General features: G+C 40.2%; 1 protein-coding gene across 4 annotated transcripts in view; it reads left to right on the plus strand.

The window, feature by feature from the left end:
• Nucleotides 1-23,398, plus strand: part of WASF3 (WASP family member 3) — a 157,578-nt gene extending 134,180 nt beyond the window's left edge. For 3 of the 4 annotated variants that reach the window (XM_030562424.1, XM_030562444.1, XM_030562433.1), the window contains 5 exons: nt 1,424-1,541; nt 8,770-8,945; nt 16,781-17,044; nt 19,201-19,580; nt 20,722-23,398. In XM_030562424.1, coding sequence (XP_030418284.1) covers nt 1,424-1,541; nt 8,770-8,945; nt 16,781-17,044; nt 19,201-19,580; nt 20,722-20,879 — 1,096 coding nt within the window. In that variant the 3' untranslated portion in view covers nt 20,880-23,398. Of the gene's footprint in view, nt 1-1,423; nt 1,542-8,769; nt 8,946-15,727; nt 15,895-16,780; nt 17,045-19,200; nt 19,581-20,721 lie in introns of all 4 variants that reach the window. The other variant, XM_030562453.1, reaches the window with a different exon arrangement.
• Nucleotides 23,399-26,291: the final 2,893 nt, after the last annotated feature.

The following is a 26,291-nucleotide window of genomic DNA, read 5'->3' on the forward strand; positions in this document are numbered from 1 at the left end:
CATTTAATATCTATTTTAATTTATCCATGTGCAAAGGAGTGTTGTAAGTTATTGCCATACTAGATGACTTTCAACAATGAATGTGGTGGCATAAATACCTAGATAGAGAGCAACAGCCCCTCCTTGGTGCAGTGGAAAAGGGACACTGTCTGCCTACCTGTCAAGTGCAGATAGTTCCTTCTCTCAAAAAATTAACATCTGAAAGTGAACCTAAGAAGTGGAGATGGGTAATTTTTTCATGAACATATAATACGCGAGTTTTGTGGATTGTACTGAATGGACAAACTGGATTTTCATACTGTAAAATAATTGTAAGCTACCAGGTTGTGATGAATAATTGTACTCATTTCTGCACTCTGGTTGAAATCGTCCCATTTCAGAATAATGTAAATCTGAACCTGATTGGGAGTATGAAATTGAGGTTGTCATTGAGTATATAAATACTGTAAAGAAAAGGAAGAATATAGTAGTTACCATTTTATTCTGTTTATCTTGAGTTTTGGGTGCTGCTGCTGTTTGCTTACCTGACTTTTTCCTGGCAAATAGACAGGTACAGTAAGCAGTAGTAAACAGGACTTCATTTTCTGGCTTCCATTAGATTTATAATAGTCTGTTTAAAGAATCTCATTTTTAAGTCCTTTTCTAGGTGTTCTGGGTAATACTTATCATTTCTTTCCCTAAAATGTCTTGGGTATTAAATTGCTTAAATATGAGTGATTGCTAATATAACTAATGCTTATAACAGGATGCCTTGTAATTTCTGATTGTACAATATTTCTGCAAAAAGTACATGCTTGTGCTTCAGTAACTTATCTGAAAAAGCTCTATATAAATAACATATCAGAGTGATTGCAGCGTATTTTTAGTATCATTATCTTGAAGGAATAATTGTAGATAATTTTAATTGCTGAATATTTTAAAATGAAATTAAAATTTTATTAATCCAGTGCTCATAAATAGCTGAATAATGAAGTATTTTGTGTATCTGTTTGTGCTGCATAATTATATGTTGGTGACAGTGTTATAGCAGTGTAATTGAGAGATTTTGCTTTACTGTACTCATAGACCTTAAGGCCAGAAAGGCAGGCCACAGAACTTCGTCCATCCACTCCTGTAATAGATCCATAACATCTGTCTGAGTTATCCAAGTCCTCAAATCATGATTCAAAAACTTCTTTTAATTCTGTTAAATATATTGTAGTTTCAGAGTAGTAGTGTAGTTCATTTACACAGATGACATTGCTCTGGAAATCTTTCATAGACGTTGAACTAAAATTGCGTGCAGTGTACTTTATATGGCTTACTACAGTTAAACAATAGAAGGGGACTAAGTTTAAACCAACAAACCTCAAAGCTGAGCCTCTTGAGTTTTAAATAATGTATTATTGACATTTGCTAAGCTTTTCTTCCATTGTGTTTACAGAGATGATAAGAAAGATGGTTTGAAATTCTATACTGATCCCTCCTATTTTTTTGATCTTTGGAAAGAAAAAATGTTACAAGATACAGAAGACAAACGAAAAGAGAAGAGGAGACAAAAGGTAAATAGCACTATAATCAATGTGTAGAATATATATACAGAATTTATGCATATGCACTTGTCCAGGCTAGGTTGTGCTTAGCTTATGTATATATCTAAAGTCTTTCGCTACTTAGATATGACTGAAATAGTAGGTTTCGCATTAGAATTTTGATTACAGTTTATTCTCTTTACTTTGAGGCTTGGAAATGGAATAAACAGAGCTATAGTTTTCTTTAAATCCTTACTATTATCTGCTTTTTTAGTATTCAGGAAATCAGCCATCTTTGCTTCATTGGGAACAGTATATGCCTTGGTAGGAATGAAGTTTAAATTGTAATGTTTTATGATGTTTCTTTATCTTTGTATTCATTATTAGGGGTTCTTTATCCAGCTACCCTACACACACAGGAGAACACAAATTTCAGATAATTATCCTATTTCTTTATATTCTTTAATTGTGACTCTTCACTTTTTTGCTTCTATTGGAAGACAGCACAGATATTTCATGGATCAGCAACTAGAGTGGATGTGTATTAGGAATGATACTCCTTGCTGTCCCTCAAAGCCAAAAAAAATTAAAGTTCTTCATAGAGAAGAATCTTCCAAATTTTTACTAGTGTGTTCAGGTATTTGAGTAGCACAGGTCAGAGGCATCTATCATGAGGGTGTACACACATATATATTTTTTAAAGTGTTAGTTTTCAGCTTGCATGAGATGAAGAGTTTAGTGGATGCTTATTCATATTGCTGCTTTGCTGCTGGTTGGTTTGAGGAAGCTCTGGAAGGGCCATAAGGTTCTTCATGCAGTCCTAAGACAGGAGAATTAGAAGAAAAGGTAGATGAATCAACAGATGCCTGTCTTATCCAACATGATGCCCTCCTGGATACCAGGGAATGGGCCTAATTGGTCTAAAGGGTTCCAGAAGAAAAGAGCTCCAAGTAAGGACCATCAGACTGCTGATTTGGAGAGTCGCATGTTAAAACTTAGAATGCACATATGCCACCTGCCTCTAAATCAAAGTGAAGAGTCACCATACTGAAACTTCACTCCTCCAGATTCATAAAGTGAAATTCATTCCTTCTGATCCCCCTGGATTCTCAGCATCATAAATCACATAGAACATTCACCAGGTCTGTGAACATAATGTAAGGTTGCTGCCCACAGAGCCTACAAGGAGCCTGACATCAGAAGGGAGGTGGGAAGGAGGAGGATGCCTGCAAGAATAAAAATAGATTGAACTGGAAGGGTTGGTCAGTAGGCTCACTCACCTGAAGACTGAGCCACAAGGACTTGTCCCAGTAGTCAGTAGGGAATTCTACCATGCATTGAGAGAGAACACAGGTCTTCTTTGCAGCTGTCTAGACAGGTCTGTGCGGAAATTACTGTGCATTAAAAGTAGGGCTGTCAATTAATCAGTTAACTCACACGATTAACTCAAACATTAGTGATTACAAAAATTAATCGTGATTAATCATAGTTTGAATTGCAGTGTTAATAGAATACCAATTGAAATTTATTACATGTTTTTGGATGTTTTCTACATTTTCAAATATATTGATTTCAAGAACAACACAGAATAAAAGTGTACAATGCTCATTTTATATTATTATTATTATTACAAATATTTACACTGTAAAAATCATAAAAGAAATAGTATTTTTGAATTCACCTCAGATAAATATTGTAGTTCAATCTCTTTATCATGAAAGTGCAACTTATAAATGTAGATTTTTTTTGTTACATTACTGCACCCAGAAACAAAACAATGTAAAACAGCTGACAAGGCCACTCAGTCCTACTTCTTGTTAAGCCAATCTCTAAGAGAAACAAGTTTGTTTATATTTACTGGAGATATGCTGCCCACTTCTTACTGACAATGTCACCTGAAAGTGAGAACAGGTATTCACATGGCACTTTTGTAGCCAGCATTGCAAGGTATTTACATGCCAGATATGCTAAACATTCGTATGCCCCTTCATGCTTTGGCCACCATTCCAGAGGACATGAGTGGCACATTTCAAAAAGTTGGCAGGAAGGTGTGAGTAACACTACTGTTACTCACACCTTTTTGAAATGGGCCACTCTCATTACCATTACAAAAGTTATTATTCCTTCTTTGGTATGCTACTGTTAATTGAATTGTCTCGTTACACTAACCTCACACTTGCTAAGGCAACTCCCATCTTTTCATGTATTTATACCTTCTCCTTATTGAAAAATGGAAAACACTTTTGTGACAAACTTAGAAATAATTTTCATTCTTCAGGTTAGAAAAGGAGTAATTTAGTTTCATATTTTTCATTAACATTTTTATAGAAAATTATTTACTGCATCTTTTGATTCTTATTTTTTTTCTTTTCCAATCCTTTTGTCCCTTCTATTTTTTTTTATTTTTTTTACATTTTACTTTTGAAAAAAAGGAAGGACAGGAAAATCTATTAACTGAAAAAAATCAAGTAAATTTTTCATTTTCCAGTTTTTTCAAAAAATAATTTAGAAAAAACAATTTTTCACAAATGTGTCTAATTTTTATAAAGGCCATTCTATAAAAAATAATTTTCATTTGGCAAATTTTAACCCATTCTACAGAGATTCTTCTATAAATGTGAGAATTCTCATAAACACATTTCTGGGGCAAATTTTTAGATAATTTAATTTATTCATTATGTTTATATCTGTGTGTGCAGATTTTAACTATTTTCTTAGGAGAGCCACAATGCCGAAGTTATGATCTTGTGTATTTCTGGTAAGAGTAATATAGTAAACTTCCAAAAATGCAATCCATATACCTTCACAATTTCACCTTATGAGGCACTTGAATTGAGTAAACAAAATTGAAAAAAGGAAAAATATAAAGCTACTATGAGAAATAGGGCATTACCTCAGGTGATTGACAGAAACATACTGAATAGCTCTCCTGATGCCAGTGTGAAGACATGCATTTTAAACCATCCTAGACCAGGGGTTCTCAAACTGGGGGTCATGATCATTCAGGGGGTCACAAACTTATTACATGGGGGGGGTCACAAGCTGTCAGCCTCCACCCCCAAACCCTGCTATGCCTCCAGCATTTATAATAGTGTTAAATACAAAAAAATGTGTTTTTAATATATGTCGCACTCGTAGGTTTGCTGTGTGAAAGGGGTCACCAATACAAAAGTTTGAGAGAAACTGCCCTAAACCCTTAGAATGTTGAAAGAAGATGACAATATTTTATTTTGTTAGTTGAAGAATTGTATTTTGTATCTTGAATTCCACTAGAGGACTATTTCTTAAATTTGTTACTTATATCGTTTTTTATATATGATTTTCCTTTGAGGTCTTAGTGCTTTACATACCATATGTATTTAAGACAAATTATCCATCCCTGTTGAATGCCCATGCACTTTAAGAATGATGCTGTCTTCTTAAACTAACTTGTTGATCAACAATAGACCCTATGTAGACTAAGAAAAAAAATTGTAATTCAGATTGAATATTTTTTGTTTGTTTTATATACTGTACGTTTGAATAAAAACAAAGTTCAGGAATATTGAGATCTCTGTTACAAATCTTATTAACATAGCACTTGCAGTTTTAAAGACAGCATGAGCATACTGTGACAAAGTTCCTCCTCTACCTTGGGGAGTCCTGCGCTTATTGGCAGATTTGCTCACCTCAGTGATCTCCCCCACAGTCTGGGTCAACTCCTCCTGTGTCTGATCAGGAGTTGGGAGTTTTGGGGGGGACCCGGGCCCACCCTCTACTCTGGGTTCCAGCCCAGGACCCTGTGAATTGCAGCTGTCTATAGTACCTCCTGTAACAGCTGCATGACAGCTACAACTTCCTAGGCTACTTCCCCATGGCCTCCTCCAAACACCTTCTTTATCCTCACCACAGGACCTTCCTCCTGGTGTCTGATAACGCTTGTACTCCTTAGTCCTCCAGCAGCTCACCCTCTCACTCTCAGCTCCCTGTGCCTCTTGCTCCCAGCTCCTCACACGCACTTCTTCTCCCCTGGCTCCCCCACCACCTGACTGGAGTGAGCTCCTTTTTAAACCTAGGTGCCCTGATTAGCCTGCCTTGATTGGCTGCAGGTGATCTAATCATCCTGTCTGCCTTAGTTGGTTCTAGCAGGTTCCTGATTACTCTAGTGCGGTCCCTGCTCTGGTCACTCAAGGAACAGAAAACTCCTCATCCAGTGATGAGTATATTTGCCCTCTACCAGACTCCTGTACCCCACTGATCTGGGTCTGTCATAATACTTAACTACTTCACAGAATGACAACTTTTTAGGTGTATTTGAGTGTATTTAGTCAAGCAGCAATGACAACAAATTACATTTTTATAGCGGAAATTCCACATAGAATTCAGTACATGAGAATTCCACAAATGACCTGTATCTTATCAGAGTAAAATCTCTACAAGTCTTCTAAATGAGAAGTATGTGTAGTACTCTGTAGTCTGCTAAAAAACAGACATTCAAATAGAATGCTAATTTAGGGTCTAATCCTGTGAGGTTCTTTGCCTCAACTTCCATTGCAATCAATGAGAGATAAAAGGTGATCATCACTCGTAGATTCAGATTTTCAGAGTATCTGTGGGGCAGTTGCCTTAAATGATTGAGGTATTGGCCATAGGAAGTTCTTGATACCTATTATTCATTTTTGACCCTATTTTTACAGGATTAGGAAACTCATGGAGGCATGCATGAACATTTAATATGATGGTTCTTTCAAATGACAGTGTTCTCTCTGAACAAAAGTGTATTTTTGTAAAATCCTCCATGTGTTTAAAAACTACTATGAGGTCTCTTATTCTGCTCTGTTATACTTTTAGGTCTGTAATCGAGTGGCCAGGGAGTTTGAAGTGTTCTCCAACTGGTTTTTGAATGTTATAATTCTTGACGTCTGATTTGCGTCCATTCAAAAACCAGTTGGAGAACACTTCAACCTCCCTGGCCACTCGATTGCAGACCTAAAAGTTGCAATATTACAACAAAAAAACTTAAAAAACAGACTCCAAGGAGAGACTGCTGAATTGGAATTGATTTGCAAATTGGAGACCATTAAATGAGGTTTGAATGAAGACTGGGAGTGGATGGGCCATTACACAAAGTAAGACTGTTTCCCCATGTTTATCCCCCCAGCCCCCCAAGTTCCTTGTATCTCCTTGTCAAGTGCTGGAAATGGGCCATTTTCATTACCACTACAAACAGTTCTTTTTCTCTCCTGCTGACAACAGCTCACCTTAACTGATCACTCCCCTTATAATGTGTATGGTAACACCCATTGGTTCATGGTGTGTGTGTGTGTGTGTGTGTGTGTGTGTGTGTGTGTGTGTAATCTTCCTTCTGTATTTTCCACTACATGCATCCGGTAAAGTGAGCTGTAGCCCACAAAAGCTTATACTACAATAAATTTGTTAGTCTCTAAGGTGCCACAAGTACGCCTATTCTTTAAGGTGTTTAAGTGATTTTTCTATAGTTGTATTTAAGAAGTCAGTCAGTGATCTCTGATGTGATATTATGCTGTCAATTGGTAAACTCAAATTAATATATTAACTATTGGTGAACTTTTTTAATTTCTTCAAAGTACTGCAGATACATGCTGAAGCTATTTTCTTATATCACCCCTATCACTTCATTGCAAATGCTTTTTGTGCATAATTTTTGCTAACCTTTTTAATGCAAGTGTTATGCTGAAGATAATTATTTCTGGTCTCTAACAATATGTTTGCCATATTTGTTGAAGCACTTATTTTCTGAAAGTCAGACTATACACTCTTTCCCTGTCTTTAATCTATAGCACCTACTTGTTTACATGGCTTCTACTACATTTTTAGAGCCCTGCAAATCCACGGAAATCTGCTTTATATCAACGGACCATTTTTGCGGATCAGATGCGTATACAAATGTTGTATCTACGCAGGGCTCTATATATTTTATTTAAAGAGAGAGAGAGAGAGACCACGCTCTTTGAAAGTAGTAATGTCCTCTAGAGTTCTGCATTCATCACCCCACATACCCATCACCAGAGCTGCAGTGGAATTATTTGCCCGATGTTTGCATGCTAATAAAAAGAAATGTCACTTGAAATAGGATAAAAATAAAACTGCCCTATATGCAGATATAGTTCTGTTTTGTAACAAGCCTTCTCAATCCTTTTGACTGAAATTAAATGTATTGGAGATGTCTCTAGATTTAAAGTGAACTAATAAATCAAGAAAGTTAGAGGTAAATGTTATCCAAGTCTAGATTCCAGTGCTCATTCAATAAAGGTACAAATCTTAAATAATCTGGAACAACTAGACAACCTAAACTTGACCCTCTAATAAATCTGTTTTTTTTTTAAATTCTAAGTTTTTTTTTAAAATGTATTCATCATCTTGGTTGGGCAGGATAGCTACCATTGGGATTGTGGATGTTTGTGAAAGCACTAAAATAGCACTGGAAAGACAGGAAGAAAGAGAGAATTCACTGAAATTATTTGGAGTTTTACATCAAAATCTCAAGTATATGAAACAGACTGATAGCTTCGTGATACAATAAATTACTGAACTGAATACTGACGTGTTGCAGATATGATTAATGTTACTCATTTCCTATAAGATAATGTGAAATGAGAGTGAGGAGAGAGCGGGAGGAATTTTGTTCTTTTTCTTATTTGTTATTCAGACATGAAAGGCCAAACAAGTTAGAAAAGGAAATCTCAAATCGTGGCATGCAATAGCAGCTGGAAAGAGTTACCACTTCTCCATGTTTCTTTCAAAATTCTAGGTGCTTTATAGGCATGCAAAACCATTGGTGTTTATATGCAATTCATTCAGATTATGTTTTACACACACACTTATATTATTTGTAGGTCTAAGAAGTGTTACCAGATGCGTTTCAGAATTGTCTGAATACATCATTACCGTGTATTGTGAGGAAAGATTTAAAAAATGTATCTTTTTTAACAATGACAATTATTCTGTTTACTGGGTTGGGGAAATAGGTAAAGATCATTACTTAAATTAAAATTTTCTACAAAAGTATGTCAAAGAAACAGTAATAGTACAGTAATGAATAACATTACCTTCTGTCAGGCCCATAGTATAAGGAGATATTTAACTCTCACTGCCATTGTTACTGCAGAGGAATTTTTTGTAGACTTGGCTTTATCTGTAATTCTAGTCTTATTTCTATACACGCTAACTGCATTTTAACCTCTTTTCCTTTCCTTTTCTCTCTGTTTTGCATGCTTGCTTTCTCTCCTTTGAACATAAGGAGCAAAAGCGTATAGATGGCACAACCCGTGAGGTGAAAAAGGTTAGAAAAGCCAGGAACAGGCGCCAGGAGTGGAATATGATGGCATATGACAAAGAGCTTAGACCTGACAACAGGTTGTCTCAAAATGTGTACCATGGAGCATCTTCAGAGGGATCACTGTCCCCAGATACTAGGTCTGTTTACAAACCCTTTGCTATATCACAGTTATATGTTCAGAGATTCTGAGTAGCCTTAGATTGAGAATGTAGAAGTTAGTATAGAAAAGACACCATAAACATTTTAAACTTGTTCTCAGAAATGCTTTTAAAGTACTATGAAATTTAAGAAATATGTACTAATTACTTGAAATTTCTGTACATCCACTCCGTATGTTTTTGTTGTCTGAACTTTAGTCGTATTTAACTTGTGTGATGGTGTTTGTTTCATATTTTATTTTTGCATTTTGTACAGGTGTAATTGAAGAAGGATTTAGATTTGTATATAATTGTTAGTTCCAGTGTCTCTTCCTTCATTTTGACCTTGATATATTTTATTGCTACTGACAGTAATGTTGTTTTTCTGTGCAAGATGGCTGTTAATCATTTCAGGATCTAGTCATCTCTGAGATCTTAGTGTTTTTCTATTTAAGTGAGAAATACTTTAAATACCTGGTGATGTATATAATTTTGCTTTTTTTGGGATGCTATAATTGGGGAACAGTTCTTTGTCACTCTGCTTTTTTACAAAAGCAAGCTACAAAACCAGCTGCATCGTTATGGCTTAAAACAAGTCACTTTGAACAAAAATCTCCTCTCAGGTGCACACAACAGAGCTCATCTTCAGTATTCTGCACCCACCATGTGTATGAAACTCCCTTTGAACTCAGTAGGAGACCTGTATGCAAGGGAGAGCCAGACTGTTCATCAAGAGAGGCTGTTCATCAAGTGGGTCTAGGTAGAGAATTTTTCCCTAAACGTTTGTTCTGTGTGTTGTATTTAATTGATAGGCAGAAGAAACATAGGAAATAATTGGAATCTAGTGAAAAGCCAAACTGTTTCACAATTCCAGTAAGTGTTTAGGTTGTTTACTTGTTGTGGCCATTGGGCAACAGCCACTGAGCAGGAGTGGGGTTGATGTTTTCGGTTCACTGGATAATTGTGATTAATGAAGGGGAATCTGCTCAGAACTTTGTTTCTTCAACACTGAATATTTTTTGTGTGCTGTAGTCTTCTGCCAGATGACGACTCTTTGGAAACCAGCCAGAGGCTTTTTTTTTTTTGTATCTTCTCTTTCCATCAATTTTAAGTTTCAAAAAGAGTTTGTTGTCAGACTTTTTCCCTTGTCTGTTTTTTTACCAGTTTATTTTAGTTTACCATAATTTCAACAGCCAAAAATGTGTCCTGCTAATCACTCTATTTTATCTTTTTATGCAAAGTTCTTTTAAGTTAGTATTTTCAAAATGTTGAACTGATTCTTGCTTGAATTTAGTGCCAGATAAAAGACTTTTGGTGCCTTGTTCACTATGGCAATGGGCGGGCTCCCACCTTCCTGGGTGGGAGGCCCTGGGAGAGGGAGGGTATTCTAAAGTGAGCTTGTCCTGCATTCACCCTGCTACAGCTCCTGTGCCATGGGGCTGATCAGCCTCCCAGCTTTGATCTCTTGGCTCTTGCCACAGCATGCAGACAGGGCCCTCCCCCCACCCCACCTTTTTCACAGCACTGGTGGTTTTGTGTGTGTATGTGGCTTCACAACCCATAGTGTTTGTGGAGGGAGGAGAAGGGGCCTGAGACAGGGACCCTGTGTAAGTTTACCAAGGGCACATTGGTTGATCTAGGTCGGATTGAACTGATGGGATGATATTAGTGCCCATTACTCAACTGCAAGATGTAGATTTGTTGCATCTCTACATTTTCTTCCTTCACACACCTATCACATGGCTTCCAGGAACCTTGAGATTAAAGAGTCACATTTAATTTAACTTTTTTCCCCTTTATTTCCCTGTAATGTCAAAACGTGTTCATCACTCTTTGTGTTCAGATTTTTATAATGTGAAGAAAGCAAGCTCTGGGAAATAGTTGTAACATGTAACTTTCCCCAAGGAGGAACTGTAAAGACCCTCCACTAGGATCTGGGGTATTTTAGTGTGGGTGGAGGAAGGAGGACTATTTGTAGTATCAAGTTGGTTATGATATTGTACTATCCCTTTCTTATTACAGATTTTGAAATGTTCATAGCAATGTGAACAATGAATTTTGCATGAATCAAATACCTGTCTGTATTGCAAAGTCTAGAGACACAAGATGGGTGAGGTAATATCTTTTATTGGACCAACTTCTGTTGGTGAGAGAGACAAGCTTTTGAGCTATACAGAGCTCTTCTTCAGGCCTGGGAAAGGTACCAAGTGTGTCACAGGTAAATAAAAGTTTGTTTAGCATAAGTAGTTAGCGCACATTCTATCTGTTTGATCTTGTATTTAGCTGTGTCACTCTTAGGGCTTGGCTACACTTGCAGGTGTGCAGTGCTGGGAGTTACAGCTGTCTTCATGCAGGTGTTTAGGGAAAGCGCTGCAGTGTGGCCACATTTGCAGCATTTCCAGTGCTGTTGGGAGTGGTGCATTGTGGACAGCTATCCCACAGAGCACCTCATCCCATTTTGGTGCCGTAGGTTGTGGGAAGGGGATGGAAGGGTGCGGTTCATTCTGCTTCCTGTCCCAACGCCCTGTGGTGCATCGCTTCACATCCCAGCAGTCACTGTTTTTCCATCCACGTTTGGCGCCATTGTGACTCTCCCAATGGTTTCTGTGCAGCGCAATTTCTGTGGGAAGCCCGAGCTGCTGAGGACTTTGCTGATGAGTGTCCCCAGCACATCACGTTTGGCAGTGGAGCTATTCCTTCAGCTCCAAAGTGACAGTGAGGAGTCCGACGATGATATCGAGTTGCCTGACGCGTATGACACTAAATTGCTTGTGGCAGTCACGGAAATGCTCAGCTCCGGAAACAAGCACTGAGTGGTGGAATCACATTGTCACGGAAGTCTGGGATGATGAGCAGTGGCTACAGAACTTTCGGATGAGAAAAGCCACTTTCATGGGACTGTGTGAGGAGCTCGCCCCCACCCTGCGGCACAAGGACACGAGATTGAGAGCTGCCTTACCAGTGGAGAAGTGAGTGGCTATTGCAGTCTGGAAGCTGGCAACTCCAGACAGCTACCGATTGGTCGCGAACCAGTTCGGAGTGGGAAAGTCGACCATTGGAATCCTGTTGATGCAAGTTTGCAGGGCCATTAATCGCATCCTGCTAAGAAGAACCATGACTCTGGGGAACGTGCAGGACATTCTGGATGGCTTTGCACAAATGGGTTTCCTTAACTGTGGCGGGGCGATAGATGGGACGCATATTCCTATTCTGGCACCACCCCACCTAACATCCGAGTGCATTAATTGGAAGGGGTATTTCTCTATGATTCTCCAGGCGTTTGTGGATCACCGTGGGCGTTTCATTGGCATTTACACAGGCTGGCCTGGAAAGGTGCATGATGCACGCATCTTTCGGAACAGTGGCCTGTTCAGGAAGCTGCAGGCCGGGACTTTTTTTCCAGACCGCAAGATCACAGTAGGGGACGTCGAAATGCCCACTGTGATCCTTGGAGACCCTGCTTACCCGTTAATGCCTTGGCTTATGAAACCATATACAGGGAAGCTTGACAGGAGTAAGGATCAGTTCAACTACAGGCTGAGCCGGTGCCGAATGTCTGTGGAGTGTGCTTTTGGCCATTTAAAAGGACACTGGAGATCTCTTTATGGGAAGCTAGACTTGGGGGAAAGCAGCATCCCTGCGGTTATATCTGCGTGCTGTACCCTCCATAATATTTGTGAAGGGAAGGGTGAAACATTCAGTCAGGAATGGACCTCCGAGGTTCAATGCCTGGAGGCTGAATTTGCAGAGCCAGAGAGCAGGGCTACTAGAGAGGCCCAGCAAAGGGCTGCAAGGATTAGGGATGCCTTGAGGGAAGAATTTGAGGCTGAACACCAACAGTAATGTTTGGTGCCTTGCACGGGAGTGAAGTGCAGTGGTTACAATGATTTGCAGTGCCTGTTTTTTTCCGGGGCTACGGTATCTTTCACTTTCTGCAATAAAAAAAACTGTTTTAAAAGCCAAGAATTCATTTATTGAAAAGAAAATAACTAAAAGGGCAGTGGGGTGGGGTGGTGAACTGTACAGTCAGAGGTTTGAATATGTCCTGCCTGGAGTGCTGTGCAATGACTGCTGCACTTCAGAATGGAAATGCTGCATGGTGATGGGGGTTGAGTGCAGAGGGTAAGGGTCGTAGTTCTCAGGGCTGGTAGGTGATCGTACAGGTGTTGAGGGCAGCTGGTGGTGGTAAGAACCTGGATGCTGGAGAAGGGGGTTTTGAGCTGACATTGGGGCACAAGGGAAAGCGCTTTGGGACTGGGGTGGGGGCGGCACGGTAGTGCTCTGCCTGCATGGCTACGAGTGACTGGATACGTTCCGTTTGGCGCGCCAGGATGCTTATCAGCTGCTTCGTGCTTTTCTTCTTAGCCACTGCCTTTCTCCTGCTTTCTCTTTCCCTCCACTGCTGCATTTTTTCCCTCCATTCCTGCAGTTTTTAACTCTCTGGCAGACTGATTCATAACTGCTTTCACCATATCTTCTTTGCTTTTCCTTGGCTTCTTCCTCAGGTTTTGTAGCCTCTCAGCAGTCTCTGATACGGCCAGTTAAGAATTCAAGGACACTGTTATTAGAAAGATAAAAATTGAAACATTTAACAGAGAGGCAGCATTGTGTATAATCACAGTGAAGGAGTTTACAGTCTCACTTTAGCATACTTTCCACATACCAAACAGAGCACACAGAGCCCACAGCAGCGAAGAAATGGTGAGTAAGGGGGAATGGGTGCAGGAGTTAATTAATCCTGGAAGATATCTCGCTGCTGCGGGTCACCTGGGAAGGAGGACTGATTGGTTCAGGGCTGTACCGGGGTTTCTGTGCGTTGGGAAAAGCAAACAGCTGCAGGGGGACCTACACTGAACAGTCTCCCAACATTTTCCACAGGAGTTTATCCTGGAAGATAACTCGCTGCTGCGGGTCACCTGGGAAGCAAGGGAGGGTCTTCTACAGCAATGCGGATTCCGCCTTGGCGCCTATGCAGCTTGCCTGTGTGCAGCAATGGTCCCCCCACCCCTCGTGGCACAGTGGTGCGGACGCGTTAGCCTGACTGGGACAAGGACCACAGTGGCTCTCCCTATAAACTTGCGCAAGCGCTTTGCCCACACTCTGGCTGAAACTTCTGAAGAGATTACCAAGGCCGATTACCGCGATGTGATAGACCACATCAGTGGGCTATTCCACATCTAGGCATGCATGCATGCATGCATGCAGCCATAACCCCCCCTCCTCTCCCAAAACATTTCCATCCTGAAAATAAAAGCTGCTTACCGGGAACCCGCTCCTCTGCTTCTTCTTCACCAACAAGTTCCAGCTGCTGCGACTGGCTAGCTTCCTCCTGGCTTGAGAAGAGCTCCTGGCTGCATGCCTCCTGGGACTCCAGGGTGTCTCCCCCTACCCCAGTACCCTCACTCTCAGTTTCCTCCCCCCCCACCTCTCCCTCCTCTCCCCGCTCTGAACTGTCCATTGTGGTCGTCGGATTGGCAGTGGGGTCACCTCCAAGTATCGCGTCCAGCTCCTTGTAAAAATGGCAAGTCGTGGGGGCAGCACCTGAGCGGTGGTTTCCCTCACGGGCTTTGCAATAGGCACTCCGCAGCTCCGTTACTTTAACCTTGCACTGCACCGCGTCCCGGTCATGGCCCCTTTCCAGCATGGCCCTTGACATCTGCCCATAGGTATCGTAATTCCTATGGCTGGAGCACAGCTGTGACTGCACAGCTTCCTCCCCCCAAACACTGATGAGGTCCATCAAGTTGCCATTGCTTCATGCTGGGGCTCGTTTGGCATGTGGAGGCGTGGTCACTTGGAAAGATTCACTGATTGATTGCACTCCCCACCTGGCTGAGCAAACAGGAAGGGGATTTCTAAAATTCCTGGGGCATTTAAAGGGCGGGTCACCTGAGGACAGGGCTGTAGAGTGCAAACTGATGAGCAGAGTGGCTGAACAGGCATTCTGGGATACCTCTGAATACCTCGGAGGCCAATTACAGCTCTTTTGGTGGGCACACTTGCGGAGCAGCGCTGCATCACCAGTGCTGCAATCCTTATACCTGAGGCAGAGCAGGAGTACCACCAACGCTGCAGCCAGGGAGATGCAGCGCTGTATGTGCCTTGCAAGTGTGGACGGTGAGTAAGTTGCAGCGCTGGTGGTGGGTTTACAGCGCTGCAACTCTCCAGTGTAGCCAAGCCCTTAGTACCTTTCCCAGACCTGAAGAAGAGCTCTGTGTAGCTTGAAAGCTTGTCTCTCTCACCAACAGAAATTGATCCAATAAAAGATACTACCTCACCCACCTTGTCTCTCTAATGTCCTAGAACTGAACATGGCTACAACGGTGCTGCATTGCAGAAATCTCCTCTTCAACTATGTGTTAGTTTTGGGACTGTGGCAGGGTGAGGAAGAGATTTAGTAATTTGTATAATGCACCATTTTAACCTTGGTCTACCTTGCGAAGGTTGTGGGAGTGAGGCTATAAAAGTAAATGTGGAAGAGTCCAGTTTTCACAAAAGTTGACTTATGGTGATAAGTGCAAATAGAAATGCCTATAAATAGTGTGCCTATGTATAACTAACTCATAAAATACAAATCATTTTAGCTTTGTTGTAAATATTTGACAAAATACAAAGATGTGCTTTTATTCATAGTATCTTGTTATATTTTAATACAGAGCTTAGGTGATTAAAAAGCCTTTGTTGTTATGCTGTCCTAGTCAAATCCATAAAGTTTGAAATCTACGTTTCCAGACTGTGTCTACTTATTTCATTGCATTTATGTTACACCTGTTGTGCTTCAGAGAGAGAGACACAAGCTGAATCCAAATAGAAACCAGCAAATAAATGTGAGAAAAGTAAGAACAAGAAAAGAAGAGTGGGAAAGAAGGAAAATGGGCATTGAGTTCATGAGTGACGCAAAGAAACTGGAGCAGGCAGGAAGTATGAAAAAGGACAAAATGCCCAAAGGGTGTGTCATTTTGTTTTATTCAAACCCCTGGCTTTTTGTTGCTTGCCTTGTTTCCAGTCTTAGAGATGACATGCATCATTTTACTGACTGTTTTAACCAAGTGACAGGCTGCGCGACTGTTACTAATGTAGTACAGCTCTGTGCAGTTATGGGAGGAAGAGATCCTTTTGCTCCCTCTCTTGGATTTATTTGACAAAGCATCATAGACTTTGCATCTTTATGAACTCTCTGCTCAACTAATATGTGCATTTTTCAATCTCTCTCAGCCTTTCCAACCAAACTACTTATGCAAAGAAAGCAAGAAAGCCTTTAAAGATTAAGCTTTTGAAATTAGTTCTCTCTGCTTTGGTAAAATATGTTTTTCTGTATAACTGTCTGCCTCCATTCTTGCTTCCTCTTTCTGCTTTCATTGTTAATACTTAGCTGGTTGCTCACAGTTATTAATTGTGTGTTGTCAAAAAAAAATCAGTGTTTCCTTGCAACTAGGAGAGGACTAAAAAAAAAGCTGTTATTGATTTTGCTTTTTTAATTTAATTTGAGTTGATTTATTCTACAGTATTCTGTCACAGAGTTAATATGCCAAAATATTGAAAAGATGCAAGCCCTGCAGATTAAGATTTAGTCTCTGTGTACTCTATAGTTTGTCAGATTAATTCATTTTGATGTTACATGAATCTGAACAGGGTCTGGCTGTTGCCTTAATAATTATTTTGCTGCTGTTGTAGTTTGCATGGTCTGACAAATGCTTGATAATGAAAGTAGGGAAACCCATCACAAGAAAAGTCATTCCCAATGCAGTCATTAGCCTTACTGCTTAGCAGTGGAGACACTGTTCTACTACACTCATGTGTTCTGTTCCACCTCATCCCATTTACTTTAATTTCAGGTCCCATGCATCCGATGTTACCGATTATTCTTATCCTGCTACTCCGAATCATTCCCTCCACCAGCAACCAGTAATGTCTTCATATGGAACAGGAGATGGACCACAGTATATGGGCGTAAACCAGGGACTTCAACATGAATATAGACCATCTTCTACCACAGTGCGGCATGCTACTTTAAACAGACCTCAACAACCACCGCCACCTCCACCCCAGGCCTCAGATGGCCCACACAGCTCTGTACCTTTGGTACCAGCAGACTATGGGTAAAACTTCTGATTTACTGGTGTGGGTTCTTGGAAAGACCAACAGGATGTGGATTTTTCATCATCATAATTCAATACTTAAGACTTGTTTTACATGTTCAAAACTCTGTACAAACTTAACTAATCCTGTTAACACTTCATTAAGGTAGATAGTAGGAAATTTGCTAATTTGCAAAGTATATTTAACAGTGTGAACTAAATGCTGGTGGGGAAATGTCAAAAACTGAAATACAGAACAATGTATTTAATAACACTGATGTGACCAGTTGGACTCCCCTTCTTGGATGCCACCTGATGTACTGGGATTTCACTGAGCCTGCCTGCTCCATTAGCCTAGGCTCCCTCTCCTTGTTTTGCTGAATTAGGCTCTCCAGCCTCTGGCAGCACACACACACGGGTAAGGATGCACCAGCTGTAGAATCACACACAGTCTGCTAATAGCTCTCTATGAGAAGACTCAGCTAGGAAATTACTCAACACTCAAGTACAGCTCCCCTCTGGAAAGTACAGCCAAAATAATATTGTCTTGTGTAGAGAAATCTATACAACATAAGCTCATAAATTTGCCCCCTCCCTCAGCGTGAAGGAAGATATGCACAACTTCTTGCCCCTCATCCCCACAGTTATAAATTGCACAAACTAGGTTTAATAATAAACAAAAACAAGTTTATTAACTATAAAAGGCAGATTTTAACTGATTAGAAGGATAGCAAACAGATCAAAGTAGATTACCAAGTAAATAAAACAAAACACATATACTAAGCTTAAAATCTTAGAGACTGGCTTCAAGAAATAATTTCTCACCCTAAATGTTGTTTTTGAGAAGTTGCAGAGTTTCTGTAACTTAGAATTCCAGCTATTTCTCTTTACAGACTCGATTTCTGTCTTAGTCTGGACTCAGCCCTTGTCTTTCCCACTACTCAGTTCCATTGTTTCTTCAGATACTTTCAGCAGTCTTCCTTATTGGGGAGGAAGGCAATGGAGAAGAGTCCTGTTTGCCTTAATCCCCGGCCTTAAATAAGATTTACATAAGGTGGGAATCTTTTGTTTCCCAGTCTTGACCCCCCCCTCCTTTTAGTGGAAAATTACTAGAAGTCCAAGATGGTGTTTAGTACCAGGTGACAGGACCACCTGACCTAATAGCGTCACAGCTACGTCCCAGGATGCCTCTCAGGAAGGAGAGAGATTAGTATCTTCACAGTCTTATTGTTTCTTCCTAATGGCCCATCAGGCCTGATGGCCTGTTGTCTGGGGGGTGTCTCCCAAATACACACAGTTTAATTGTTACATAGTCAGTATTCCTAACGTTAGATGCAGAAATGATTCATGCATACAAATTGGATAATCACATTCAGTAAATTATAACCTTTCTGAAGATACCTTACAAGACCCATCTTGCATAAAATATATTTATTATGCCATATCCATATCATAAGCATATTTCCATAAAGAATATGGGGTGTAACATCACAATTGATATGTCTGTAAAATATGAAAAGCTTTCAATGCATTGCCAAACAAAGGGATAATGGCAAGATTTTCTTGTACACGAGGAACAATAGCCACAGGGTAGTGCACCAAAAAATTTCGAAAACTGCAAGAAAACAATAGAAGTAGATGCATATATTGATATTATTTCACACATTACGTATGTGAGAGATTAAAATAATTCTTTAAAAACAAATGCATCTATTTACCTACCTCACAGACAGATTGAGAATTAAGGTAGATTCAGATAGTTTTTGTAAAAGCACTTTGAATATGAAAAGACCTATATAGTGCTTGCCCTTAAAAAACTTAACTGCCTTGGATAACAATATAACACTACCCCTCAGTATTTTCAATATTCCCTATATGAAAATCTAAGGAATTGGCTGGGGAAAGCTGTGAAGAGTGAGTTAATGGTATCTGAGGCAAAATGAGCACATTTTAAAGAGAGACCACTGTGTAAGTGTTAATTGTTTTAAACACATGACATGCATCTGACAAAGTGGGTATTCACCCACGAAAGCTCATGCTCCAAAACGTCTGTTAGTCTATAAGGTGCCACAGGACACTCTGCTGTTTTAAATATTTCAGTCATTTCAGAAAAACACTCTTCTTACTGACAAATATTTCAGTTCTTTTAAAATTATTTTTGTTCTTTTTTTATGTAGGATGCTCCCAACTCAGATGGTGGATTATTATAATCCTACTGGACCTCCCCCCACACCTCTTCCCCCTATGATTCCTTCAGCACAAACTGCTTTTGTTAGTCCTCTTCAGCTTCCTGTGCCACCTTCCCATTCTGGATTAGTGACTGGGTCTGCATATGCTGCTGCTGCTCCTTCTCCTCCTCCTCCTTCTGGGCTTGTTGTTGTTACAGCTTCCCCTCCCCCCGGCCCACCTCCTCCCCCACCAGGTCCTCATGCTGCAGGTTCATCTCTCACGTCCTCCCCGATGCATGCTTTTACAGTTCCTGAGGCAAAACGACATGAATCCACACAGCCTCCGATCAGCGATGCTCGAAGTGATCTTCTTGCTGCTATTCGAATGGGTAAGTGAACACAGTTAAAGAGCTATTCCTTTTACACAATAAGACTACAGTGCCTCCTATGATTTGTGTTCATGGCTGCTGTTAACCACAAGCCACAATTTCGTCTTCATAAATTGCTGAGAGAAATACTTCACTACAGCTGGCCCAGCCTAAGTATCTTGACAGCCTCTGCTCTTTGGACATACATTTTTGGTGTGCCTTGACAGAGGGCTGGTCTCCACTACAGGGAGATCGATGCTGCTGCAGTCAATTGCAGCAGGGATCAATTTAGCAGAGCTAGTGAAGACCCGTTAAATCAATGGCAGAGTGCTCTCCAGTTGACCCTGATACTCCAGCTCTCCAAGAAGAGTAAGGGAAGTCAACCAGAGAGTGTCTCCTGTCAACTCAGCGCAGTGGAGACACTGAGATAAGTTGACCTAAGATATGTCGACTCCAGCTATATTAGTCATGTAGCTGGATTAGTGTAATTTAGGTCGAATTACCCTGTAATGAAGACAAGCCCTCAGGGTGTTAACCTCCTTGCAACGCTTGGGGTGGGATCTGTACATCAAGTCATACATTCCAAGGCTTACAACTGATTTAAGATGAATTCAGGTGCTTGTTTGAATGAAGTCAAATGAAAACTTCTACTCATCTTCAGTATATGATGTAGCCTCTTCAAAAGTGTGCAGGTTCCATGGGGTCACTTGCAACAGCTGTGAAATCCAAACATTGACTCCAGTGCATTTGATTTGCTTTTTTTTAACAGTTGAAAAATATTTTGTAATCAGGTGCTGCAGCCTTCATTCAGTTATGCTTGCTTTAAAAAGCATAACTCTTTAAAATGCTTCCAGACAGAATTTTGACATCACTCCTACTGAAAGTGTCCTGTAGTCTTTTAGAACATTAATTTAAACCATAGCAGGCGTTTTTTAGAAAGTTACAGTCACATACTCTTGGAAAGACTGATGTCAGTCCACTTCGTATGTGTGTCTTTCTTTCTTGATCAAGAAATTTTTCATGACTTCCAATCTGTCTTTTTTCCTTCACCTGTTGGAAATGCCTCTCAACTTTAGTTAAAATAGAAAATGCAGCAGCAACCGTAAATTATATTTTAGGTGCAAAGAACTGTTTGTGAATAGACTTGTCTACCTGTCTATAGGAATTCAGCTGAAAAAGGTACAAGAGCAGCGTGAACAAGAAGCAAAGCGAGAACCTGTTGGAAATGATGTGGCAACTATTCTTTCAAGGCGCATTGCTGTGGAGTACAGCGATTCTGATGATGATTCAGAATTTGATGAAAATGATTGGTCAGACTAAGACCTGGTCCAAGTGCAGAAGCAGAATTCATGAAATGCTGTGCTCCAATAATCACACCATTAGCAGGACAGAAGGCAGGGTGTTGAAATGTATTAAAACTAGTGATCTAAGTACTAAATATGGATTGGTGGTATCCAGAATGATGTAGCTTAGCAGTTCTTGTAATAATAACGTGATTATGCTGATGCAGATCCAAAAATTCAGTCTTATTTTCAGTATTTACTGCATAATACGTAAGTGCCACTAGTAGCAAATCGTGTGCTGCACGCAAAGTAAGCTGCAGTTGTTGCACTGTTACAAAACCAGCATTTTGTTTTACTTTCTTGATCATGAAGGTATAACTATATACTTTTACTTTGCAACATTGTAAAGAATAAGATGTAATCTGGATACTCGTGAAACTGTCTGGGTGTTAGTCATGTAGGTATTTGAGGAAAGTTAATGATACATGACTGGGCAATGTCTTCAGTTCCTTAAATGTCATCTTTTTAGCATTTTTCAGAAATTAATCATGTAACCTTAAAATGTAACAGACAGCAACGAAATGTCGTCTTACTACACTATTTTTAAGTAATTTCTTGATTTAGTTGCTTATATTATTTTAATCTCCTTTACCCATTCTGGCCATTAAAAAATCACAAATGAAATGTAAATTTGAAGAGTCGGTTCACAGGATTTACTCGTTATTTTTTAGAGGACTGGACGACTCGGTCAGTAACAGGAGGTTGCTGGCTGGTGGTTTGACAGTAAAATAACAGAATGGTCTCAGTTCAGTATGTAGTAGACACGTGTCCATACTACAGAAACCACAATTGGAATTGACAGTCTTTTTGGCAGTCTCTGGACCTGGACTGACTATACTTGAAGTTTGAAATGCCCTGTTACACTCAGGAGTAGTTTTTAGATACCTGAGTGGAGCCACTTTGTCAGTACAGAGTGGGAAGCTTACTCGGCTACTGGTAATACTATGTCTGTTATGTGGATGAATGGAATGGTTTCAGTTCAGTGTTAGCAATTGGATACATTTCACAAGTACTAAACTTAGTTTTTTATTCCTGTAGATACAAATGTATGTGGATAGACTTTTGCTTATATGGAATGTGTGTAGTCATGTAATGTCATTTCAGTTTCTTATAACTCACTCATTAAAGGCTCTTGGTTCTTGAATGTATTTCTATCCCAGTATATCCCATTTATATAACACTGACAATTAAAATGGCTTAATTGGTGTTTAGTTACCATGCTGTATATATTTTCAGTTTCTTCTAGAAAAAAGGCTACCATACAGTCTGCTTTTGCTCTTTCTCTTTTCCCTGTAAAAATAATTAATACTTTATTCAATACAATATTGAAATTTGCATGTATTTTTTCTTTTGTACACTGCGACTCAGACTGCTTCCTTGCCTAATAAGGCTTTTTTTATGGTGTGTGAGAGAGTGGGAAGGGTTGGTCTTTTTTTTTCCTTCCCAGATTACAATTTTAATCTTTGTAACAGAAGAGATTTCTCTAATTCCAGGTCAAATATTTGGTAAAGCTCTTTTGTTCTGCAAGGCCCTTCTGTTCTTAAGAAGGAAGGGAAGAACATGCATCTAGCCTTTATCCTCATTCACTTTGAACTTCCCTTCCTGTTAATCCATGTCCACTCACAGTAGTTTGTATTTTTGTCCAAAGAAAATAATATTCAGCCTGTCCCAATGTTCGCATATTACATGATTGGCTACTTTATTACTGTTTAATCTGCATGCGAGTTTCTGATTTCACTATGATTTATACTAGTGTGGCAAAAATGGCTTTGCCTCCCTGTTTGTGTAACTGCCTATTAAGGACCTTATCCTATGAGGTGCTGAATGATGGTTAGCAAATGGGAAAGGAGGGCACACGGCACCTTATAGGATTGTTTTTGCCTTAAAACACAGGGCTAAATTCTACTTTTGGGCTGGTGGTTCCTCATTAACATGTGAGAGACAGTGTGTTGGTCATAAGGATATAAGTGTTATACAGTAGTTTGTGAAATGCACTAAAATGATTCTGTGGGTGAGCAAATAAAATGGATAAAAGTCTAGCTAATACTGCAGTATTATCCAGTGTCACTGTATGGGTGAGAGAGGTGCTTTCAATATTCTTTTCATTTTGTGTTGAGGTGAAATATTCTGATATCACAAATAATTCTTTCCATTGTAATGAAATTTGATATGACTAAAATATATTTTATGAGCACAGAGACTGAGTGTACCATGGAAATTTTGTAATATGCATCAGTTAATTTTAAATGATAAATATAAAACAAGTGATAATTTGTAATTAGTTAAAGATAACTGGAATTTTTCAGCCATAGTAGCCAATCTGTTTTTCTGAACTTGGAGTATTTTGTCATCTCCGTTCAGTATTTTATCAATACAAATTTAAATTGAATTTAGTGATGTGTAAACTAACTAACTCTTAGGTCATTTTTATTTGTTTGTATATCTTACTCTGGGTATGTAAAAGTAACAAATATGAATAAAGTATCACTTTTGTGCCTTTGTGTTTCTTTCCTTGGAATACATTGCATGAGTTTTGCTTCTAATTTATTTTTAGCTTGATTAGTTTTTTGGTTTGCTAAATAATAGCATCAGTGATAACCTGATACTTTTGAACCACTATGTAATAGTTATGCTCCTATAATATCCCTTTAATTTTTCCTCCTGCCTCACTTACTTGTAAAGATGGACTAATAGAGATACTTGTTCATCAATTTTATAGTATTTTTGTTTCCACCCGCTTGTCCTATACAAATAGCTACTCAGTTGTGTTTTTCAGTTGCCAAAACAGTATAATTTAATTAATAATAAATCCTAAAGAATGCAACTGGCTTGAGGTATCTTTACTGCAGAGGAAAATTGCTTTCTAATTGAGTTAATAATTAGTATAGTAAGAAAGATGCCCTTTGACACTGTTTCGAAGACGACGTTCAAAAATTTGTGTGTACACACAATGTAGATAGTCTGCTAAGTCATTTTGACTTGTAATTTTAATCAGTGATCATATTGGGCGAGGGAAGCAATAGGTATATTGTACTGTTATAAGCCTCTTCCACAGCCCAGAAAACGCTACTGTCGGAAGCTGGGTGCACTGTCTCTGTAACGAGCTGCCATTCCTCCTGTGAAGCCAGACTCTTGTTGGGACAGCCGCTTCTGCTAGCCTGCAGGGGACATTGCTGGGCTGCTGCTTCTCCTGCCACCGCGATTCAAGCAGCAGCAGGAACAAGTTGTCTGTTGACACCCCAGCCAACGTCATCTTCCTTGGTGGCACTTCTGCTTACTCCCCAGCTGGGCGGGGAAGGGGTGGGCTGACTTCAGAGCAGAAGCCTCCAGGTGGCCCATTACCCCAAGCAGTGATTGTGGTTTGACCAGCCTCTGTTGGAGTGGCACAGTTCAGCACCTGCCCTACCCCATGTGCAGTAGAAGTGGGTGGTAGCTCGGTTGTTCCCTCAGCTGTGGCTCCAGGGGCTGCTGATGCTGGAGTTTGACTTTGGTGATGCTGACACAGTGAGGGACTCCTAGATGGGGCAGTGTTCATGTTTATGAAAAAAAAAAGAGGCTGGCTTGCAGCCATCAGCTGCACTATTAATTCAAACTTTCATTTCCAATAACGGGAACTTGATTTTCAGTATACTCCTTCTTTACAGAGCTTTCCTTTAGCCACTGCTGCCAAGCTACAATATGTATCTGGACTTCAGGTTGCCCACATGAGAAAATACCTTCCTTACTGTACTGCCTTACGTAATGACTTGTGGATGCTAAAATATTTAGAGACAAACATACAGAGCTCGTGAATACGTCTTATAAAGATTATGCATTCTTGGATAAATTGCAACATAGAAACACCCAATGCTTCTTAGGGAGATTTCAAAACATTTCAGGTGGCACATAAGTAATTTACAAAAGAGTAAGTTAATGTACCAAAATATTCTGTTCTGGGACAGGTCAGCCAAACTCTTATTGGACGGGAAATGAATATTTGTCATCTAAGGGTATGTCCACACTGGTAAGTTTCTGTGTAACAAGTTATACTACTTTTATTAAAGCTCTGGAATTAAACCACTGTTGCATGTCCACACTGTGCTGCTTGTGACAGTGGAGCATATCCACATTAGCAGCTCTTGCAACGGCAAAAAGAGCAATGCATTGTGGTAGCTATCTCACTGTGCAAACGCCCACAGGTGCTTTGGGAAAAGTTTGCAATGCCTCATGGGGCAGGCACAGTATCACATGATGCAGGTTTCCCAATCCCAGTATTCCATGGGCATCCTACTACATCATCACCTGCTTTTTAACTGAAGTTGGCTGGGGGATGGTAGTGTATGACAGGAAGTGTGTGTGTGTATGGAGGGGGGAGAGAAATGTGTTTTGGGGGGCAGAGTGGGAGCATGCTATCTTGTAAGTTCAGACAGTGGCAGGAAGCAACCATTCCTGAAGCAGGGGGAGAAGAAAACCAGAACATCAGCTCCCTCCTCCCTCCCCGTGGCTGCCTGTGTGTTCAATAGCAGGAGCATTCCACATTAATGGTCTGCTTTGTTTCCCAGAGCAGTTCAGCCCAGCAAGCAAAGGCTGTCACAAATGGAGCTTTGAAAGGGGAGGGGCAGCCATGTCCAAAACAATGAGCAGAGCAACCACTTAAGGGATTATGGGACACTTCCAGAGGCCAATTGATTGCTTTCTGTGCTGTAATGTGTTTACCCTGCCAATACAGTGCTGGAGCCTCCGCGCTTTAAGGGTCACAACCCTCCTTGAGGTGGTGTTTTTGCAATGCTGCAACTGCAGAGTTTCTGCGCACTAAGTGGCTTGGCAGTATGTAAACCTCAGGAGTTACACTGCAGAAAGCTGCTTTACTGCTCAGTAACTTGCCAGTGTAGACAAGGCCTAAGAGTTCAATTGTCCAAAGTTTTTGGGGTTTTCAGAATGTGGTTAAACCTAACAAACGTCCAGTAGTTCAGGTTTGAAACTTAGAGCTTAGAATATAGATTCATAGGTTTTTAAGCCCATTATGATCATCTAGTTTGGCTTCCTCCATAACCATAGGCCCTAGAACCTCATCCAGTAACTTGTACATCAGTCCCATAATGTCTGAGCTATAGTCTGTCTTTCTCAAGACTTCAAGTGACGGAGAATCCACCACATCCCAAGGTAACTTGTTCCAGTGAACTCACTGCACATTGAACAGTGGAGGCAGTCTGGCTTATAGGAAAAGGTCTGTGGTCCCTTTAAGGGCTAAAGAGCCAGAGTGACTCAGTGTGGCAGCGTCAGCAGGGATACTGACCCATCCCCCTGCACGTGACCGGAAGAGAAGGGGGGCTATTTAAGGCCATGCTGGTGCAGGAAAAGCCCGCTTTTACCTGTGCCTGGCAAAGCAATAGGAACAGCAGCACAGGAA

Source organism: Gopherus evgoodei, chromosome 1 (genome assembly GCF_007399415.2).
Source record: "Gopherus evgoodei ecotype Sinaloan lineage chromosome 1, rGopEvg1_v1.p, whole genome shotgun sequence".
Classification (NCBI taxonomy): domain Eukaryota; kingdom Metazoa; phylum Chordata; order Testudines; family Testudinidae; genus Gopherus; species Gopherus evgoodei.